Source organism: Colletotrichum scovillei (genome assembly GCF_011075155.1).
Source record: "Colletotrichum scovillei strain TJNH1 chromosome Unknown Contig00004, whole genome shotgun sequence".
NCBI lineage: Eukaryota > Fungi > Ascomycota > Sordariomycetes > Glomerellales > Glomerellaceae > Colletotrichum > Colletotrichum scovillei.
The window spans coordinates 2,277,711-2,291,957 of record NW_023336262.1 but is presented as its reverse complement, the minus strand read 5'-3'; the positions used below and the strand labels follow the sequence as shown (position 1 = coordinate 2,291,957).

Below are 14,247 nucleotides of genomic sequence, written 5' to 3'. Positions count from 1 at the left end.
ATGTGTTGAGCCAGTGCCATATCTTCATTACGAGTTTGAAGAGGAAAAATAAAAAAAACAACGATATCAACTTTCGAACGTAGCTACTTTCGTCGCGTCGTTATCCGAGGTATCTACTAGAGTCTAGCGGGACAATCCCAAGCCCGTTCCTGAATATGCATGATTCCGATGCCGTTAACGCCGTCCAGCCCTCTGAAAGCAACTTGAACTTGGACAAGCCAAGATCAATTTTCACTACCATCCTCATTATGACCGGGGAAACCGATAACCGGAAAAAACGTCCACCTTTTGTACCGCGTTGGTCGCGTGGTGAACACCCGCGTACCCATGGTGATGTGCCTTAGCCTGAAGGTGCTCATGAGAAGCAATATCAAAAGTCACTGAAAAGTTTAGCTTAGGAACACAGGACAAGATTCCAAGAGCGACTTACTCCATGCTCTGCTGCACGGATCTGCGAAGTCGCCTGTTGTAGTTCTTGCGCGCCTCAGCGCCTCCCCAGTAGAGGGTGTGCGCCTCAGGGTGTACCAAAGTTCGAGGGTCGTAAGCCGGATCTTCTTCTTCAAGTGCCGTGAACACAGCCTCGATGTGAGTTCGAACGTCCTCCTTCCTAAGTGAGTTCGGGAAATAGCACACTGTACCGTCTTCTGCAATACGATGGTGGAAAATGCGTGTGTGAAACTTGACTCGAGGTTGCTCCTCGGGGAACTTAGTACTGAAGTGGATTTTGAAGCGGAATAGACCACCGTCGAGGTTCGTCATTGGACGCCCAAAATAGGTGATGATCCAAACGAAAGGATTATTGTCCTCCAACTGGACATCATGAGGAATGTCTTGACGTTTGAAGGCCTGCACCACTTGCTCATACTGGTGGCGCAAGTTGACGGAAAGTGTCATTTCCTTTTCGATCGCAACCTCGCCATCCTTCGCCCACTTGACGAGCTCATTGTCAAGCGCAGCCTTGACATTCCGCAGGCGTCTTTCCAATTCTGTGTAGTTGAACTTGCCGTCCATGGTGTTGCTAGCACCTTCAAACGGCATGCGAACAAACGCCTGGTGGTCCTTAACCTCGGTCTTTGCCTTCTGCACAGCAAGGAGGTAATTGTCGTAGTACCATAGGAATCGCCGCTTACATAAATCCTTGAAAGGTTCGAAAGGAACGTTTGTATCGTCGATGTCATCGTTGTCGATATCCAGCTGATCTCCGTCCGCCGCAGACTGTTGGGCAATAGCGTTGCCGTCGGGTGTAAGACCAAGGTATTCCTCCATACGCTGGATGACGGAGACTCGAAGTGTTTCGTGACGTATCTAGAGCAAGCATTAGTGCCATAGTCTCCCATCATCCCAACACACAAGCGGTTCAATTCACCTTCTGGACGTAGTCCTTCTGGTTCTTCTTATCCGATGCTTCATTGGCCTCCTCGAATCCAGGCTCGTTCTCGTAAGGGTTTCCGGACATTAAGCTCTGGATTGAAATGAGGATAGATTCGAGGCCCTGTGCCGCAGACCATTCCTCTCCACGCTCTCCACGCCATGTGCTAGGTCCTGTCAGTCAAAAGTCCCTTGGCAAATCCCATGCGCCTGGTTATACCCGAGGATGGACCTGCAATACACGTTAGTGCTCTTTGCTACTAGAGTGCTCCATCGCGGGAGGTAAACCCACAAGCAAACCTTGCCAGACGAGTAGATGTTGGGGTTGAATCGGCATCGGCCTCCGTTCGTTGTAATACCATTGACATTGGGCGACTTTCTAGGGTAATCTACTTTTGCGTCAGTCTAACCCACCCTTCACTGCCGCATTATGGTAGAAGTGTACCCTTATTGAATCTGATCGCAAACTGCTTTCCCGTTAGTACTGCGAGCAAGCCAGACACTTTCACAGCAAACCGGTACCTCAAAGAACCCAAACTCATACGGAGTGTCGTGAGGTCCGATGATCAAGGCCTTAACATTGCGAACATCGACATCACGACAAGCGACAGCTATGGCTGGCAAGGATGTTAGCATGTGGGCTCGACTGTGTTCGCGGGGAGGTTCGTACAAAGATCCGAGGTTCGCTGGATGTCGCCGAGTTCCTGTTGTGCGATCAAACGTCAGCCTTGCGGTTCTTGCCCCTCCTTCATCGCTCTGGTGAGGGGCGGGGCAGCTAAGGTACCTTGGTAATCCGAATGATGGATTGATCCGCCATGATGCCAGCTGGGTCAGGCGCTACCCCTTGACAGTCAGTGAGCGTGCTTTGGCAGATGCTTGGTTGTAGGCAGTGATCGTAGATTCTCCTTGACGTGAGTAGGTAGTTGATGGAGAATCGAAGATGTGAGTGCGGCCTGAGAGCCTGGGAGAGTGGTAGATGTCTGGTCAGTAAAGCGCTCTCTGCGACCGGTCAGATGCAACTTGAGGTGGGTTCTGTTGGTTGTCGGTTGCTTGGTTGGTGGTCGAAAACCAGGGTAGGGAGGAGGGTAGGTAGGTACCACAGGCTACCTTAAAGCTGCTCAGGCTGGTAGAAGTACAAGTTCTGGGCGGTAAGGGCTCACCTCAGTTGATGGGACGCTGGGACGAGGCAGCTGCACCAAGTGCCTAAACTGGCAGTTTGGCGGGGCAGGAGGGGTAATTTTAGCGTGCGTTGATGCAGGTGAATCGCAGCGTTATTGTGTGGTGAAGAGGCCTCTTTGAACTTCACAACTAAGAACTCCTTTCAAGCCCCACAGCGGAAAGTGTTGCTTTCATTGACGCGAAATTTGAGAGATGCGACTGAGCAACAAAATAGAGAAATGCCCATAGGGTGTCTTATTGCCTTAGTCTTGAAAGATGTGGCTGAATGAGATAGATACTTCATGTCACACAGTTACCTCTACTAACCAGAGCCTGCTTTACCTGCAGAAGTATTGATGACAGTAGCTGAGGTGTGGCACTTGCTTTAGGCGGTGTTCAATATATTTGTCAAAATGATCCCTTGCCGCTCCTAACCGTTCAAAGGTCGCCTCTGACCGGGTCTGAGTCCTAGTAATCTGGGTAAGGTCTTACTCGAAATCTTACATCGGATGCCATCGGGTTCCAAATCGGATATTGCTCCCTCCCCCCTTAGAATATTATGATCTTACATGTGGCCCAAGCAGTTTCTGAGGGATTAGTCGTATCTCCCCTCTACTATACCATTATGCTTGGGGAAACGGGAAAGCAATGACCAACTTGCTTCTCGTTTAGAAAACCTTTACGCCCACTTGCCCATCTAGACCTTCGCACTGCTCACATTCTCAGCCAATGGACGGTTTTTCTTTGATTGAACAAAGTGAGTCGTTGAGTGAAATGAAGTAAAGACAAACTCACAATGAACAGACATAGAGCACTGTGAAAAAAGTGATGTTATGATTGCTTTCTTGACAAGAGTAAGATGGTTTCAACATTGCAGTGAGTACCTATCCCGGACTACCTATTTACCTACCTAGGTACCTAGAGAGCTTTCGGTACGTATCTAATGTAAGGTTTTGAGGGTACCTCGAAAGTGGGACGGTCGCGGGGTTCCGTCGACGCGGTGGGTTTACACCCCTGTCGGTCAAGAAAGCTCCAATACGCGTTAAATCGACTGGGCAGCGCGTCTGACAGTTTAATTGATTTTCTACGATCGTCACTACCGCCACACACCTGAGGTGCAGAGAAGAGCTACGATTGATAGAACAGGACAAGATATCACGACCTGCAACGTCAAATCTCCAATCGAGATACCAATCAATCACCCATGGCGAGCTTTTTCGACCTCAAGGCCAGGAAGGCCGCCGCGGCAAACGGCACGTCGACCCAGAAGCAAGAGAAATCTGCGCAACCGCCACGAGCACAGCCATGGGTTGAGAAATAGTTTGTCTTCCCACGAACGTCCTAGAAAGTCGTACGCGTTTTCATTTACCATACTGACGTTTACCGACAGTCGTCCTAAGACTCTCAGCGATGTCACAGCACAAGACCACACCGTCACGGTTTTGCAGAGGACGCTGCAAGCCTCCAACGTACGACTGCTCCCTGATGCATTGAGGCATTGCTAACCCCGAAACGCAGTTGCCGCACATGTTATTCTACGGCCCCCCAGGCACAGGAAAGACCTCTACAGTATTAGCTTTGGCTAAAGAACTCTACGGTCCCGAGATGATCAAATCACGCGTGCTCGAGCTCAACGCTTCCGACGAGCGTGGAATCTCCATTGTCCGAGAGAAGGTGAAGGACTTTGCTCGCATGCAGTTGACGAACCCGACGAACGAATACAAGAAGAGATACCCTTGCCCGCCATTCAAGATTATCATCTTGGACGAGGCCGACTCCATGACCCAAGACGCACAGAGTGCCTTGCGCCGCACCATGGAGACATACAGCAAAATCACGCGGTTCTGCCTGATTTGCAACTACGTCACGCGAATCATCGACCCCCTTGCTAGTCGTTGCAGCAAGTTCCGCTTCAAGAGCTTAGACCAGACCAACACAAAGAAGAGACTGGAGGATATCTCAGAAAACGAGGGCGTACAGCTGGAGGAAGGCGCAGTGGACGCCCTCATCAAGTGCAGTGAGGGCGATCTGAGAAAGGCTATCACATTCCTGCAGAGTGCTGCGCGACTGGTAGGCGCAGGCGAGAAAGATGCTGCCGGGGGTGATGCTATGGACGTCGACAAAAAGCCCGTCACGGTGAAGATTATTGAAGATATCGCTGGTGTCATTCCGGACAAGACCATCGACACATTAGTCTCTGTCATCCGCCCGCAAGGCGCTGCAGACACGTACGCAGGGGTGGCCAAGGTGGTCGAGGACATGGTGGCAGACGGCTGGAGTGCTGGGCAGGTTGTTACTCAGGTGAGCTGCCCCCCGATATTTGACTGCTCGTCGCGTTGCTAACAGTTTTCCAGCTCTACCAGGCACTCGTCTTTGACGAGACTATCCCGGATGTACAGAAAAACAAGATTGTTCTCATCTTTTCCGAGGTCGACAAAAGACTTGTGGATGGCGCGGATGAGCACTTGTCCATCCTCGATTTGGCCTTGAGGATATCGGGGGTCATGAGCGGTCGTGGCAACTGATCAGTTTTCAGATTGAATCATGGGCTTGGTCAACATTAAGCGGCGTCCGGGTTGGCAAATTAGAGGCGTTGATAATGGGAAACAAAATCCATCTATGAGGGGTATGTAACAACTGCACAGAGAATCAAATATGATCTTCATGACCGATAAGACCGAGCTTCCCATCAATGACAGACCAAATATCGTCATGCATAACTGCGGATCCCTTACTCTGGTGTCTCATGTGCTGCCTCGTCCCAGTCTTATCTTCTGACCCTTGCGTCAACCATATGTCTTCCTCCGTCGTGTCTCCCGACTCCATCACGGCCTGTTTCGGCTCGTGACCCAGGAGCTTGTCAATTTCCTGAAGCGCTGTTGTAGAGCCTTCCAGTGCGACCTGGCCCTCCTCAATCTTCTCCGCAACAGTCTCCAACGTCGCAATCTTGGCCGAGTCTGCTGCGAACACCCAGGGCTTGACTCGGTCTGAAGGCACTTGCGTCTCGGCCAAGGCTGTGGAGAAGTCCTCTCCGAATCCTGACTTGGGTCTGCCCGCCCCAGGCATAGGATGTCCCGGAAGAAGCTGACTTTCTTCGGCGAGATGATCCAGCGCCTGTCGAGTTTCCCTCGCCTGCTTAGCTAGAACATTGTGGATGTGCGACTTTTGTGTGATCATCGCCTTTTGTTCTCGAGAAAGCGAGAGAAGCTTCTCGAGGTAAGGCAAGAGAAGGTGCGCAGTGGGTGCCTGAGGGATGGACTGGCTTTGGCCGTTTGAAGACGAGACGTCACTGCCAGACTTCAGGACTGGTTGCGTCTGCTCTGAGACGATGTTAAGCAGCGCTTTCCTCGAAGCTACGTATTTGCTGTATTTGCTCTTGATATCGCCCAGATGTTCGTCGATACTGGCTTGTTCGGTATGGCCGTTGTATCCATTTGCCTGGTCGTCTGCTTCTCCCGAGGCCTTACTGAGCTCTGTCTCAATCCAGTTGATCAATTCAGCTCGAGTAGCATCCAAAGCATGCGCCTTTGCCTCGTCGCTGACTTGGCCTGCCAGTGATGCTGTATTTTGTCGAACACCGTTGAGGAGTTGCTCTTCACGCTGAAGCAGAAGCTTGGCTCTCAGCACGACTTTTTCGAGCTGATCAGCTAGACCTCCTAGGTTTGTCTTCGTTGCACTGGCGCTGACAGAAAAGCCGTTCACGACTTCTTTTGGAACTTCTGGTAAGGACATTGATTTCCTGAAAATATCTTCCAGGTCGAGAAAGTCTGGTGATGCTGCGGGCTGGCGTCCCAAAAGATCCAAGTACTTTTGAACCGTCAACAGTCGCTGTTGCTTCTGGCGCAGTTTGACAAGGGCCACATGTTGTTCAATCTGATCCATAGGGTCGGCAGCCGTTGGCCGGGATGGGGCTGCCGTTACCGCTGCATCCCGCGTGATCTCGTACTCATTGCGAGCCTTGAGGTTCGCATTCAAGGCTTTGAGATATTCCTTCTGTAGGCCTCTAACCTCACCTGTTGGCCTCACTCTGCAAGAAGCATCAACAAGAGATAATGGCTCGTGAATCGGCCCTGGTTGACGGCAGGCCTGAAGATGGAGGGCCAAGGCGCGTCGGATGTACGCTACCTGCTCCCGTGGTTTGACGTAAGGTTCAAGTGATGCCTGAACCTTCTGAATGGATCTGGGAACTGGATCCATGACGCAGAAAGCCTCGGTCTATGCCATAGAGAATGTTCCAGTCGTGCTAAGGTAGGATGTTTCCGCCAGATCGAAATTTGGCCTCAATCCGGCTCCGCGTGTAAATGTTGATGGATGCTGGTACCGTGATTTACACAGCTCGGTGGTTCAGGGGTGGTGTGGATTTCCTGGGTATCGCTACTCCACCCTGTGTCGATGCAGTGACAGGTCGACGCCACGACGTCACGTGCAGCTACCTGCCTGAGCTGGAGGGCCACTAGCGCGTTTGCCGCCTAGCGCCATCTCCCGGGTTTTGCCATTGCAACCAGCAGATGAAATTTGTTCCGCGCGACAGGCGTCGAGACATCTATTACACGCCTCCACCCACCTTAGCCACATCGCGATACTGTTCTCATTGAGTCACTTGAACTTCGGGAACATACCAAAACGATACTGTAATATTGGACGAATCATCAATTTTAAGGTCAACACGGCGTTATAAACGGAATAAAGACACGGCGCGAGCCGCTCGCTGCTGTCGCTCGACAAGCTCCTGCACCAATTCGATCATCGAGCGCAAACGAGACCATACGATACCCTCCAATCCATCGCCACAATGTCGAACCAAGACCAACACCGCGATGTATCCCAGTACAAGTACTCGGCCATGTCCAACCTGGTCCTCCAGGCGGACCGTCGTTTTGTTTCAAGACGAAATGATGAGGCCACGGGCGATCCCGAGTCTCTTGCTGGAAAGCTGAGCATTCGCGACATGGGAGCTCGCGTTGCTCGCGAAATCGCACCGAAACAAAAGAAGTCGACTGGCCTCACCGGTGTGGAACGTGGTAGCTTACAGGAGGGCGAGGACGTGCTAGCTCGCGAGCAGAAGAAGAAGAAGGGCGAAAAGGCACAGCCGAGAGGTGCTGGTGTCCTGGGAACTGGAGACCTGTTCGTCGAGGGCATCCGATACCGCCCGCGCACACCGGCAACACGGGCGACGTTCGAATTGATACTGAAGATCGTTTCTGACAATCTTGGCGATGTCCCCCAAACTGCCGTGATCAGCGCCGCTGACGTGACTTTGGAGTTCCTGAAGGACGACGACTTGAAAGACACAGAGAAAAAGAGGGAAATTGACGATCTTTTGGGCGTCTCAATGAGCGCGAAGGAATTCAACGAGCTCGTAAATCTCGGAAAAAAGGTCACAGACTACGACGCGCAAGACGAGGACGAGGATATGGACGACAATGCAGAAGACGCCGACGGAGCCGAATTAGACGAAAGACAGGGTGTCGCAGTCGTTTTCGAAGATTCCGATGATGAGGAAGGAGGCATTGTAAATGAAGTTAGGGAAGAGTCGTCCGAGGACGAGGAAGCGGACGAGGATGAGGACGAACCCGCCGCCGACGCAAACGATGCGATGGACATGGAAGACGACGCCATGGTCATCGATTCAGCCCCTCGGAAGCATGCACAGGAATCAAAGCAGGCAAAGAGTGTCTCTGCTCGAGACATTGATGCATTTTGGCTGCAGCGACAGATCGGAAAGCTCTATGCGGATTCCCACGAACAGCACGACAAGACGACCGACGCTTTGCGCATTCTTTCTGGCGAACCTGATGAGCAGGGCGGAGAGGACAAGTCACTCAGAGAGATCGAGAACGATCTCATGGAGCTCTTCGACTACGAGCATCACGAATTAGTCCAACTCCTTATTGAGAACAGGGAGAAGGTGGTTTGGCTCACTCGTCATTCAAGGGCTGAGACGGACGAAGAACGAGCTGTGGTGGAGCGCGAAATGGCTTCCGAAGGCCTGCAGTGGATTCTTAATGAGAAGTTTGGAAAGAAGGGCGACGACCAAAAAGGACGCAAGATGGAAATCAAGATGGACCTTGACGCCCCATCATCACTCACAAATGCCCCTCCCGCAGAAGACGAGCGCCCCCAGGGATTGGTGGGTGGTCTGCAACCGCGCAAGCTCATCAACCTGGAGAATCTGGTCTTCGACCAGGGCAATCATCTCATGAGCAACCCCAAAGTCAGATTGCCGGAGGGCTCAACAAAACGAACTTTCAAGGGATACGAAGAAATCCACGTGCCCCCTCCCAAGAAGCGCAGTGATGCCAGCGACACACTCGTTCCCATCACCGAAATGCCAGAATGGTCTCGCCTGCCCTTCGGTACCACCAAATCCCTCAACAAGATCCAGTCGAAGTGCTACCCAACAGCCTTTGGCGACGATGGCAACATGCTGATTTGTGCGCCCACTGGTAGTGGAAAGACAAACGTGGCGATGCTTACAATCCTTCGAGAGATCGGCAAGAACCGCAATCCTGAGACTGGCGACATCGAGCTGGATAACTTTAAAATCGTGTACATTGCGCCCTTGAAGGCGTTGGTACAGGAACAAGTTGGCAACTTTGGAAAGCGACTTGAACCCTATGGTGTTAAGGTCTCTGAGTTGACTGGTGACCGTCAGCTTACCAAGGCTCAAATCGCCGAGACCCAGATCATTGTCACTACTCCTGAGAAGTGGGACGTCATCACGAGAAAGGCTACCGATCTCTCCTACACGAACCTAGTGCGCTTGGTTATCATCGACGAGATCCACTTGCTCCACGATGACCGTGGTCCTGTTCTGGAGAGCATCGTCAGCAGAACCATCAGAAAGACTGAGCAGACTGGCGAGCCCGTCCGTCTGGTTGGTTTGTCTGCGACACTGCCAAACTACAAGGATGTTGCTAGCTTCTTGCGTGTGGATATCAGCACTGGTCTCTTCCACTTTGATGGCAGTTTCCGTCCTTGCCCCTTGCGCCAGGAATTCATTGGCGTCACGGATCGCAAGGCCATCAAGCAGCTGAAGACCATGAACGATGTCACATACAACAAGGTCATTGAGCATGTAGGAGCGAAGGGAAATCAGATGCTCATTTTCGTCCACTCACGAAAGGAGACTGCCAAGACTGCGCGCTACATTCGTGATAAGGCTCTAGAGATGGATACTATCAATCAGATTCTTCGTCACGATGCAGGAAGTCGCGAGGTGCTCAACGAGGCGGCCAGCCAAGCCACCGATAAGGACCTCAAGGATATCCTTCCTTATGGTTTCGGTATTCACCATGCTGGTATGAACCGCATCGATCGTACGGATGTTGAGGACCTCTTCGCCCGTGGCGCTATTCAAGTCCTTGTCTGTACCGCAACCCTTGCTTGGGGTGTCAACTTGCCAGCGCACACCGTCATCATCAAAGGCACTTCAGTATACTCTCCGGAGAAAGGTAGCTGGGTTGAGCTCAGCCCCCAAGACGTCCTACAGATGCTTGGCCGTGCCGGTCGTCCACAATACGATACCTATGGCGAGGGCATCATCATCACAACCCAGAACGAGATCCAGTACTACTTGTCGCTCCTCAACCAACAATTACCAATCGAGAGTCAGTTCGTCAGTAAGCTCGTGGACAACTTGAATGCCGAGATTGTGCTCGGCAACGTCCGCAGCAGAGACGAGGGTGTCGAATGGCTTGGCTACACCTACTTGTTCGTCCGTATGCTACGTTCGCCCGGCCTCTACCAAGTTGGCGCGGAATACGAAGATGATGAGGCTTTGGAGCAAAAGCGAGTCGATCTGATTCATTCTGCTGCTTCAGTACTAAGGAAGTCAAATCTTATCAAATACGATGAGAAGACCGGCAAGCTCCAGTCAACGGAGCTAGGTCGTATCGCTTCCCACTACTACATCACACATGGCTCTATGGAGACTTACAACAACTTGATCCAACCCTCCATCACAACCATTGAGCTGTTCAGAGTATTCTCCCTGAGTGCTGAGTTTAAGTACATCCCCGTGCGCCAGGATGAAAAGCTTGAACTTGCCAAGTTGTTGGGTAGAGTGCCGATCCCAGTTAAGGAGAGCATTGAGGAGCCTCACGCGAAGATCAATGTGTTGCTGCAAGCCTACATCTCACGACTTAAGTTGGACGGTCTCGCCCTTATGGCTGATATGGTCTACGTCACTCAATCCGCTGGTCGTATTCTCCGCGCCATCTTCGAAATTACCATGAAGAAGGGATGGGCGTCCGTGGCCAAGACCGCCTTGGATCTTTGCAAGATGGCAGAGAAGCGCATGTGGCCAACCATGTCACCACTTCGTCAGTTCCCCAACTGCCCCAGAGACATTGTGCAGAAGTCGGAGAGAATCGAAGTGTCTTGGAGCAACTACTTCGACCTCGACCCTCCTCGAATGGGAGAATTGCTTGGCATGCCCAAGGCAGGCAGAACTGTCTGTGGCTTGGTTGCCAAGTTCCCCAGAGTTGAGGTTCAGGCTCAAGTTCAGCCACTTACGAGATCCATGCTTCGAGTCGAGTTGAGCATCGCTCCCAACTTTGAGTGGGATGTCGAAATCCACGGCCCGGCGGAAAGTTTCTGGATCTTCGTCGAGGATTGTGATGGAGAGGATATCCTTTTCAGTGACCAATTCTTGCTGCGCAAGGAGTACGCCGAGTCTGAGTCGAACGAGCACATTGTCGACTTCACGGTGCCGATCACAGAGCCAATGCCCCCGAACTACTTCATTTCAGTTGTGTCTGATCGCTGGATGCATTCCGAAACAAGATTGCCAGTATCATTCCACAAGCTGATTCTTCCCGAGAGGTTCCCTCCCCACACTGAGCTCCTTGAGCTTCAGCCTCTGCCTGTTGCGGCGCTGAAGGCCAAAGAGTACGCCAAGTTGTACCCTGACTGGGACCACTTCAACCGTATCCAGACGCAAACTTTCAACTCGCTGTACAACACCGATCAGAATGTGTTCGTGGGTGCGCCGACGGGAAGTGGCAAGACGGTATGCGCAGAGTTTTCTCTACTGCGACACTGGTCTAAGGCAGACGCTGGGCGTGCAGTCTACATCGCACCCTTCCAGGAGCTGATCGACTCACGCCTTGACGACTGGCAGAAGAGGCTTGGCGGTCTCCGGGGTGGAAAGACTATCGAGAAGCTCACGGGAGAAACCACTACCGATTTGAAGATTCTGGAGCGTAGCGACCTGATTCTTGCGACTCCTATCCAATGGGATGTATTGTCCCGCCAGTGGAAGCGCAGGAAGAACGTTTCCACTGTCGAGCTTTTCATTGCAGATGAGGTTCATCTGCTCGGCAACAACATGGGATATGTCTACGAAATCATCATTTCGCGGATGCACTACATCCGAACCCAGACTGAGCTTCCAATGAGAATCATCGCGCTTGGTGTTTCCCTTGCTAATGCCCGCGACCTCGGCGAGTGGATCGACGCGAAGAAGCACGATATCTACAACTTCAGCCCGCACGTCCGCCCTGTACCCCTCGAACTTCACATCCAGTCTTACACCAATCCTCACTTCCCTTCGCTGATGTTGTCTATGGCGAAGCCGACTTACTTGGCCATCACGCAGATGTCCGCTGACAAACCTGCTATTGTGTTTGTCCCGAGTAGGAAGCAAACACGAGCGACCACGCGTGATCTGCTGACAGCCGCCTTCATGGATGACGACGAAGACCGTTTCCTGCACGCTGAGGTGGAGCAGATGCGCCCTCTTCTTGATCGCATTTCCGAAGAAGCACTCGCCGAGTCTCTTTCTCACGGCGTGGGATACTACCACGAGGCTTTGAGTCAGAGTGACAAGCGTATCGTCAAGCACTTGTACGAGCATGGAGCTATTCAGGTGCTTGTTGCTTCTCGCGACGTTTGCTGGGAGCTCAACAGCACTGCTCACCTCGTCATCATCATGGGCACGCAATATTTCGAGGGTCGCGAGCATCGCTACGTCGATTACTCCCTAAGCGAAGTCTTGCACATGTTCGGCAAGGCACTCCGACCTTCCAAGGACGGCAGAGGCCGGGGCGTTCTTATGCTTCCGTCAGCCAAGAGAGAATTCTACAAGAAGTTTTTGAACGAGGCTCTCCCTGTCGAGTCACATCTCCACAACTACCTTCACGATGCCTTTGTCACCGAGATTAGCACGAAGATGATCGAGTCTGGTGATGATGCCATCAACTGGACGACGTTCACCTACTTCTACAGGCGTCTCCTGGCCAACCCCAGCTTCTACAGCTTGACCAGCACTACGCAGGATGGTCTCAGCGACTACATGTCGGATCTCATCCAGACCACCCTGCAAGAGCTGAGCGACTCTAAGATCATTGAGCTTGACGAGGACGATGGCTCCGTTGCGCCGCAGAACGCAGCCATGATTGCAGCATATTACAACATCTCCTACATCACTATGCAGACGTTCCTCTTGTCTCTGAGCGCCAAGACCAAACTCAAGGGCGTTTTGGAAATTATCACATCGGCTACTGAATTCGAAGCTATCCAGATCAGGAGGCACGAGGAGGGCATTCTCCGCAGGATCTACGACCGTATTCCTGTCAAGATGGCAGAGCCTGTGTATGATTCGGCCCATTTCAAAGCCTTTGTCCTCCTGCAAGCGCATTTCTCGCGAATGCAGTTGCCGATTGACTTGGCCAAGGACCAAGAAGTCATCATTTCCAAGGTCCTTAGTCTCCTGAGTGCAACGGTTGATATCCTCTCATCTGATGGCCACATCAACGCCATGAACGCCATGGAAATGTCGCAGATGGTTGTGCAGGCGATGTGGGATCGCGATAGCCCCTTGAAGCAGATTCCTCACTTTACACCTGAGGTTGTGAAGGTGGCAAACGAATTTGGGTATGTACCAATTGATGCAGTGTTGATTTGCAAAACTAACGTTGAATTCTCTCATAGTGTCAAGGATATCTTCGATTTCATGGAAGCCATGAACCCCGAAGAGAATCCGGATTACGCCAAATTGGTCAAGCGTCTTGGCCTCTCGCAGAAGCAGTTGGGTGAGGCTGCCGCCTTCACCAATGACAAATACCCCGACATTGAGCTTGAACACAGTGTCTTGGATGAGGACGATATCAGAGCCAACGAGCCTGCGTACCTTAGTGTGCAGATCCAACGACAAGTGGAGGAGGATGAGGAGTTTGACCCGACTGTGCACGCACCGTTCTACCCAGCCAAGAAGTTGGAGAACTGGTGGCTTGTTGTAGGGGAGCAGACGACGAAGAATTTGCTTGCCATCAAGCGTGTCACGATCGGACGGGAGCTGAAGGTGAAGGTGGAGTTTACGGTGCCAACAGCTGGTAAGCACGATCTTAAGCTGTTCCTAATGAGCGACAGTTACGTCGGAGTGGATCAAGAGCGCGAATTTTCCATCACGGCTGCGGAGGGCATGGACGTGGACGACAGCGATGAGGAAGAGGACGAGGAATAGACGGCTCGGCAGATGGCAGAACCATCTCGTCCGTACAATATCGCAATGTGTACTATATCGATCGAGAGAGGAGTTGAGGGTAATAGACAAATTTGGTCGCATTCAGTTCTTCGCCCTTATCAGAAACCATCTACAGGCAGCTCTTGTCCTCTTTCGACAGGGTTGAATGGCCTGAAGACCGGTTGCGCAGACAGTGTGCGGTGCGACAGTAGTTGCGGTGGTGCCTCAGCGGCCAAGGTGGCATAGGAACGCTG

At 52.0% G+C, this 14,247-nt stretch overlaps 4 protein-coding genes across 4 annotated transcripts; 2 read left to right on the top strand and 2 right to left on the bottom strand.

The window, feature by feature from the left end:
* Positions 1-4: 4 nt before the first annotated feature.
* Positions 5-2,417, bottom strand: HER10_EVM0002731 (ubiquitin-conjugating enzyme). The gene is made up of 9 exons (XM_035472432.1): positions 2,153-2,417; positions 2,039-2,072; positions 1,891-1,985; positions 1,814-1,835; positions 1,661-1,757; positions 1,589-1,600; positions 1,367-1,535; positions 431-1,305; positions 5-380 (listed from the first exon to the last, which is right to left on the bottom strand). Exons 1-9 carry the CDS (start codon positions 2,183-2,185, stop codon positions 371-373), a joined length of 1,347 nt encoding a protein of 448 aa, XP_035334740.1. The 5' UTR covers positions 2,186-2,417; the 3' UTR covers positions 5-370.
* A 1,188-nt stretch (positions 2,418-3,605) lies between these two features.
* HER10_EVM0007109 (replication factor C) lies at positions 3,606-5,051 on the top strand (the record flags this gene model as incomplete). The annotated part of the gene is made up of 4 exons (XM_035476675.1): positions 3,606-3,846; positions 3,917-3,995; positions 4,045-4,827; positions 4,881-5,051. Exons 1-4 carry the CDS (start codon positions 3,731-3,733, stop codon positions 5,049-5,051), a joined length of 1,149 nt encoding a protein of 382 aa, XP_035335067.1. The 5' UTR covers positions 3,606-3,730.
* A 124-nt stretch (positions 5,052-5,175) lies between these two features.
* Positions 5,176-6,723, bottom strand: HER10_EVM0005575 (uncharacterized protein; the record flags this gene model as incomplete). Its single annotated transcript, XM_035475184.1, has 1 exon — positions 5,176-6,723. One exon carries the CDS (start codon positions 6,721-6,723, stop codon positions 5,176-5,178), a length of 1,548 nt encoding a protein of 515 aa, XP_035334954.1.
* A 339-nt stretch (positions 6,724-7,062) lies between these two features.
* Positions 7,063-14,237, top strand: HER10_EVM0008097 (Sec63 Brl domain-containing protein). The gene is made up of 2 exons (XM_035477631.1): positions 7,063-13,404; positions 13,462-14,237. Exons 1-2 carry the CDS (start codon positions 7,319-7,321, stop codon positions 13,991-13,993), a joined length of 6,618 nt encoding a protein of 2,205 aa, XP_035335135.1. The 5' UTR covers positions 7,063-7,318; the 3' UTR covers positions 13,994-14,237.
* The last annotated feature ends 10 nt before the right edge of the window (positions 14,238-14,247 follow it).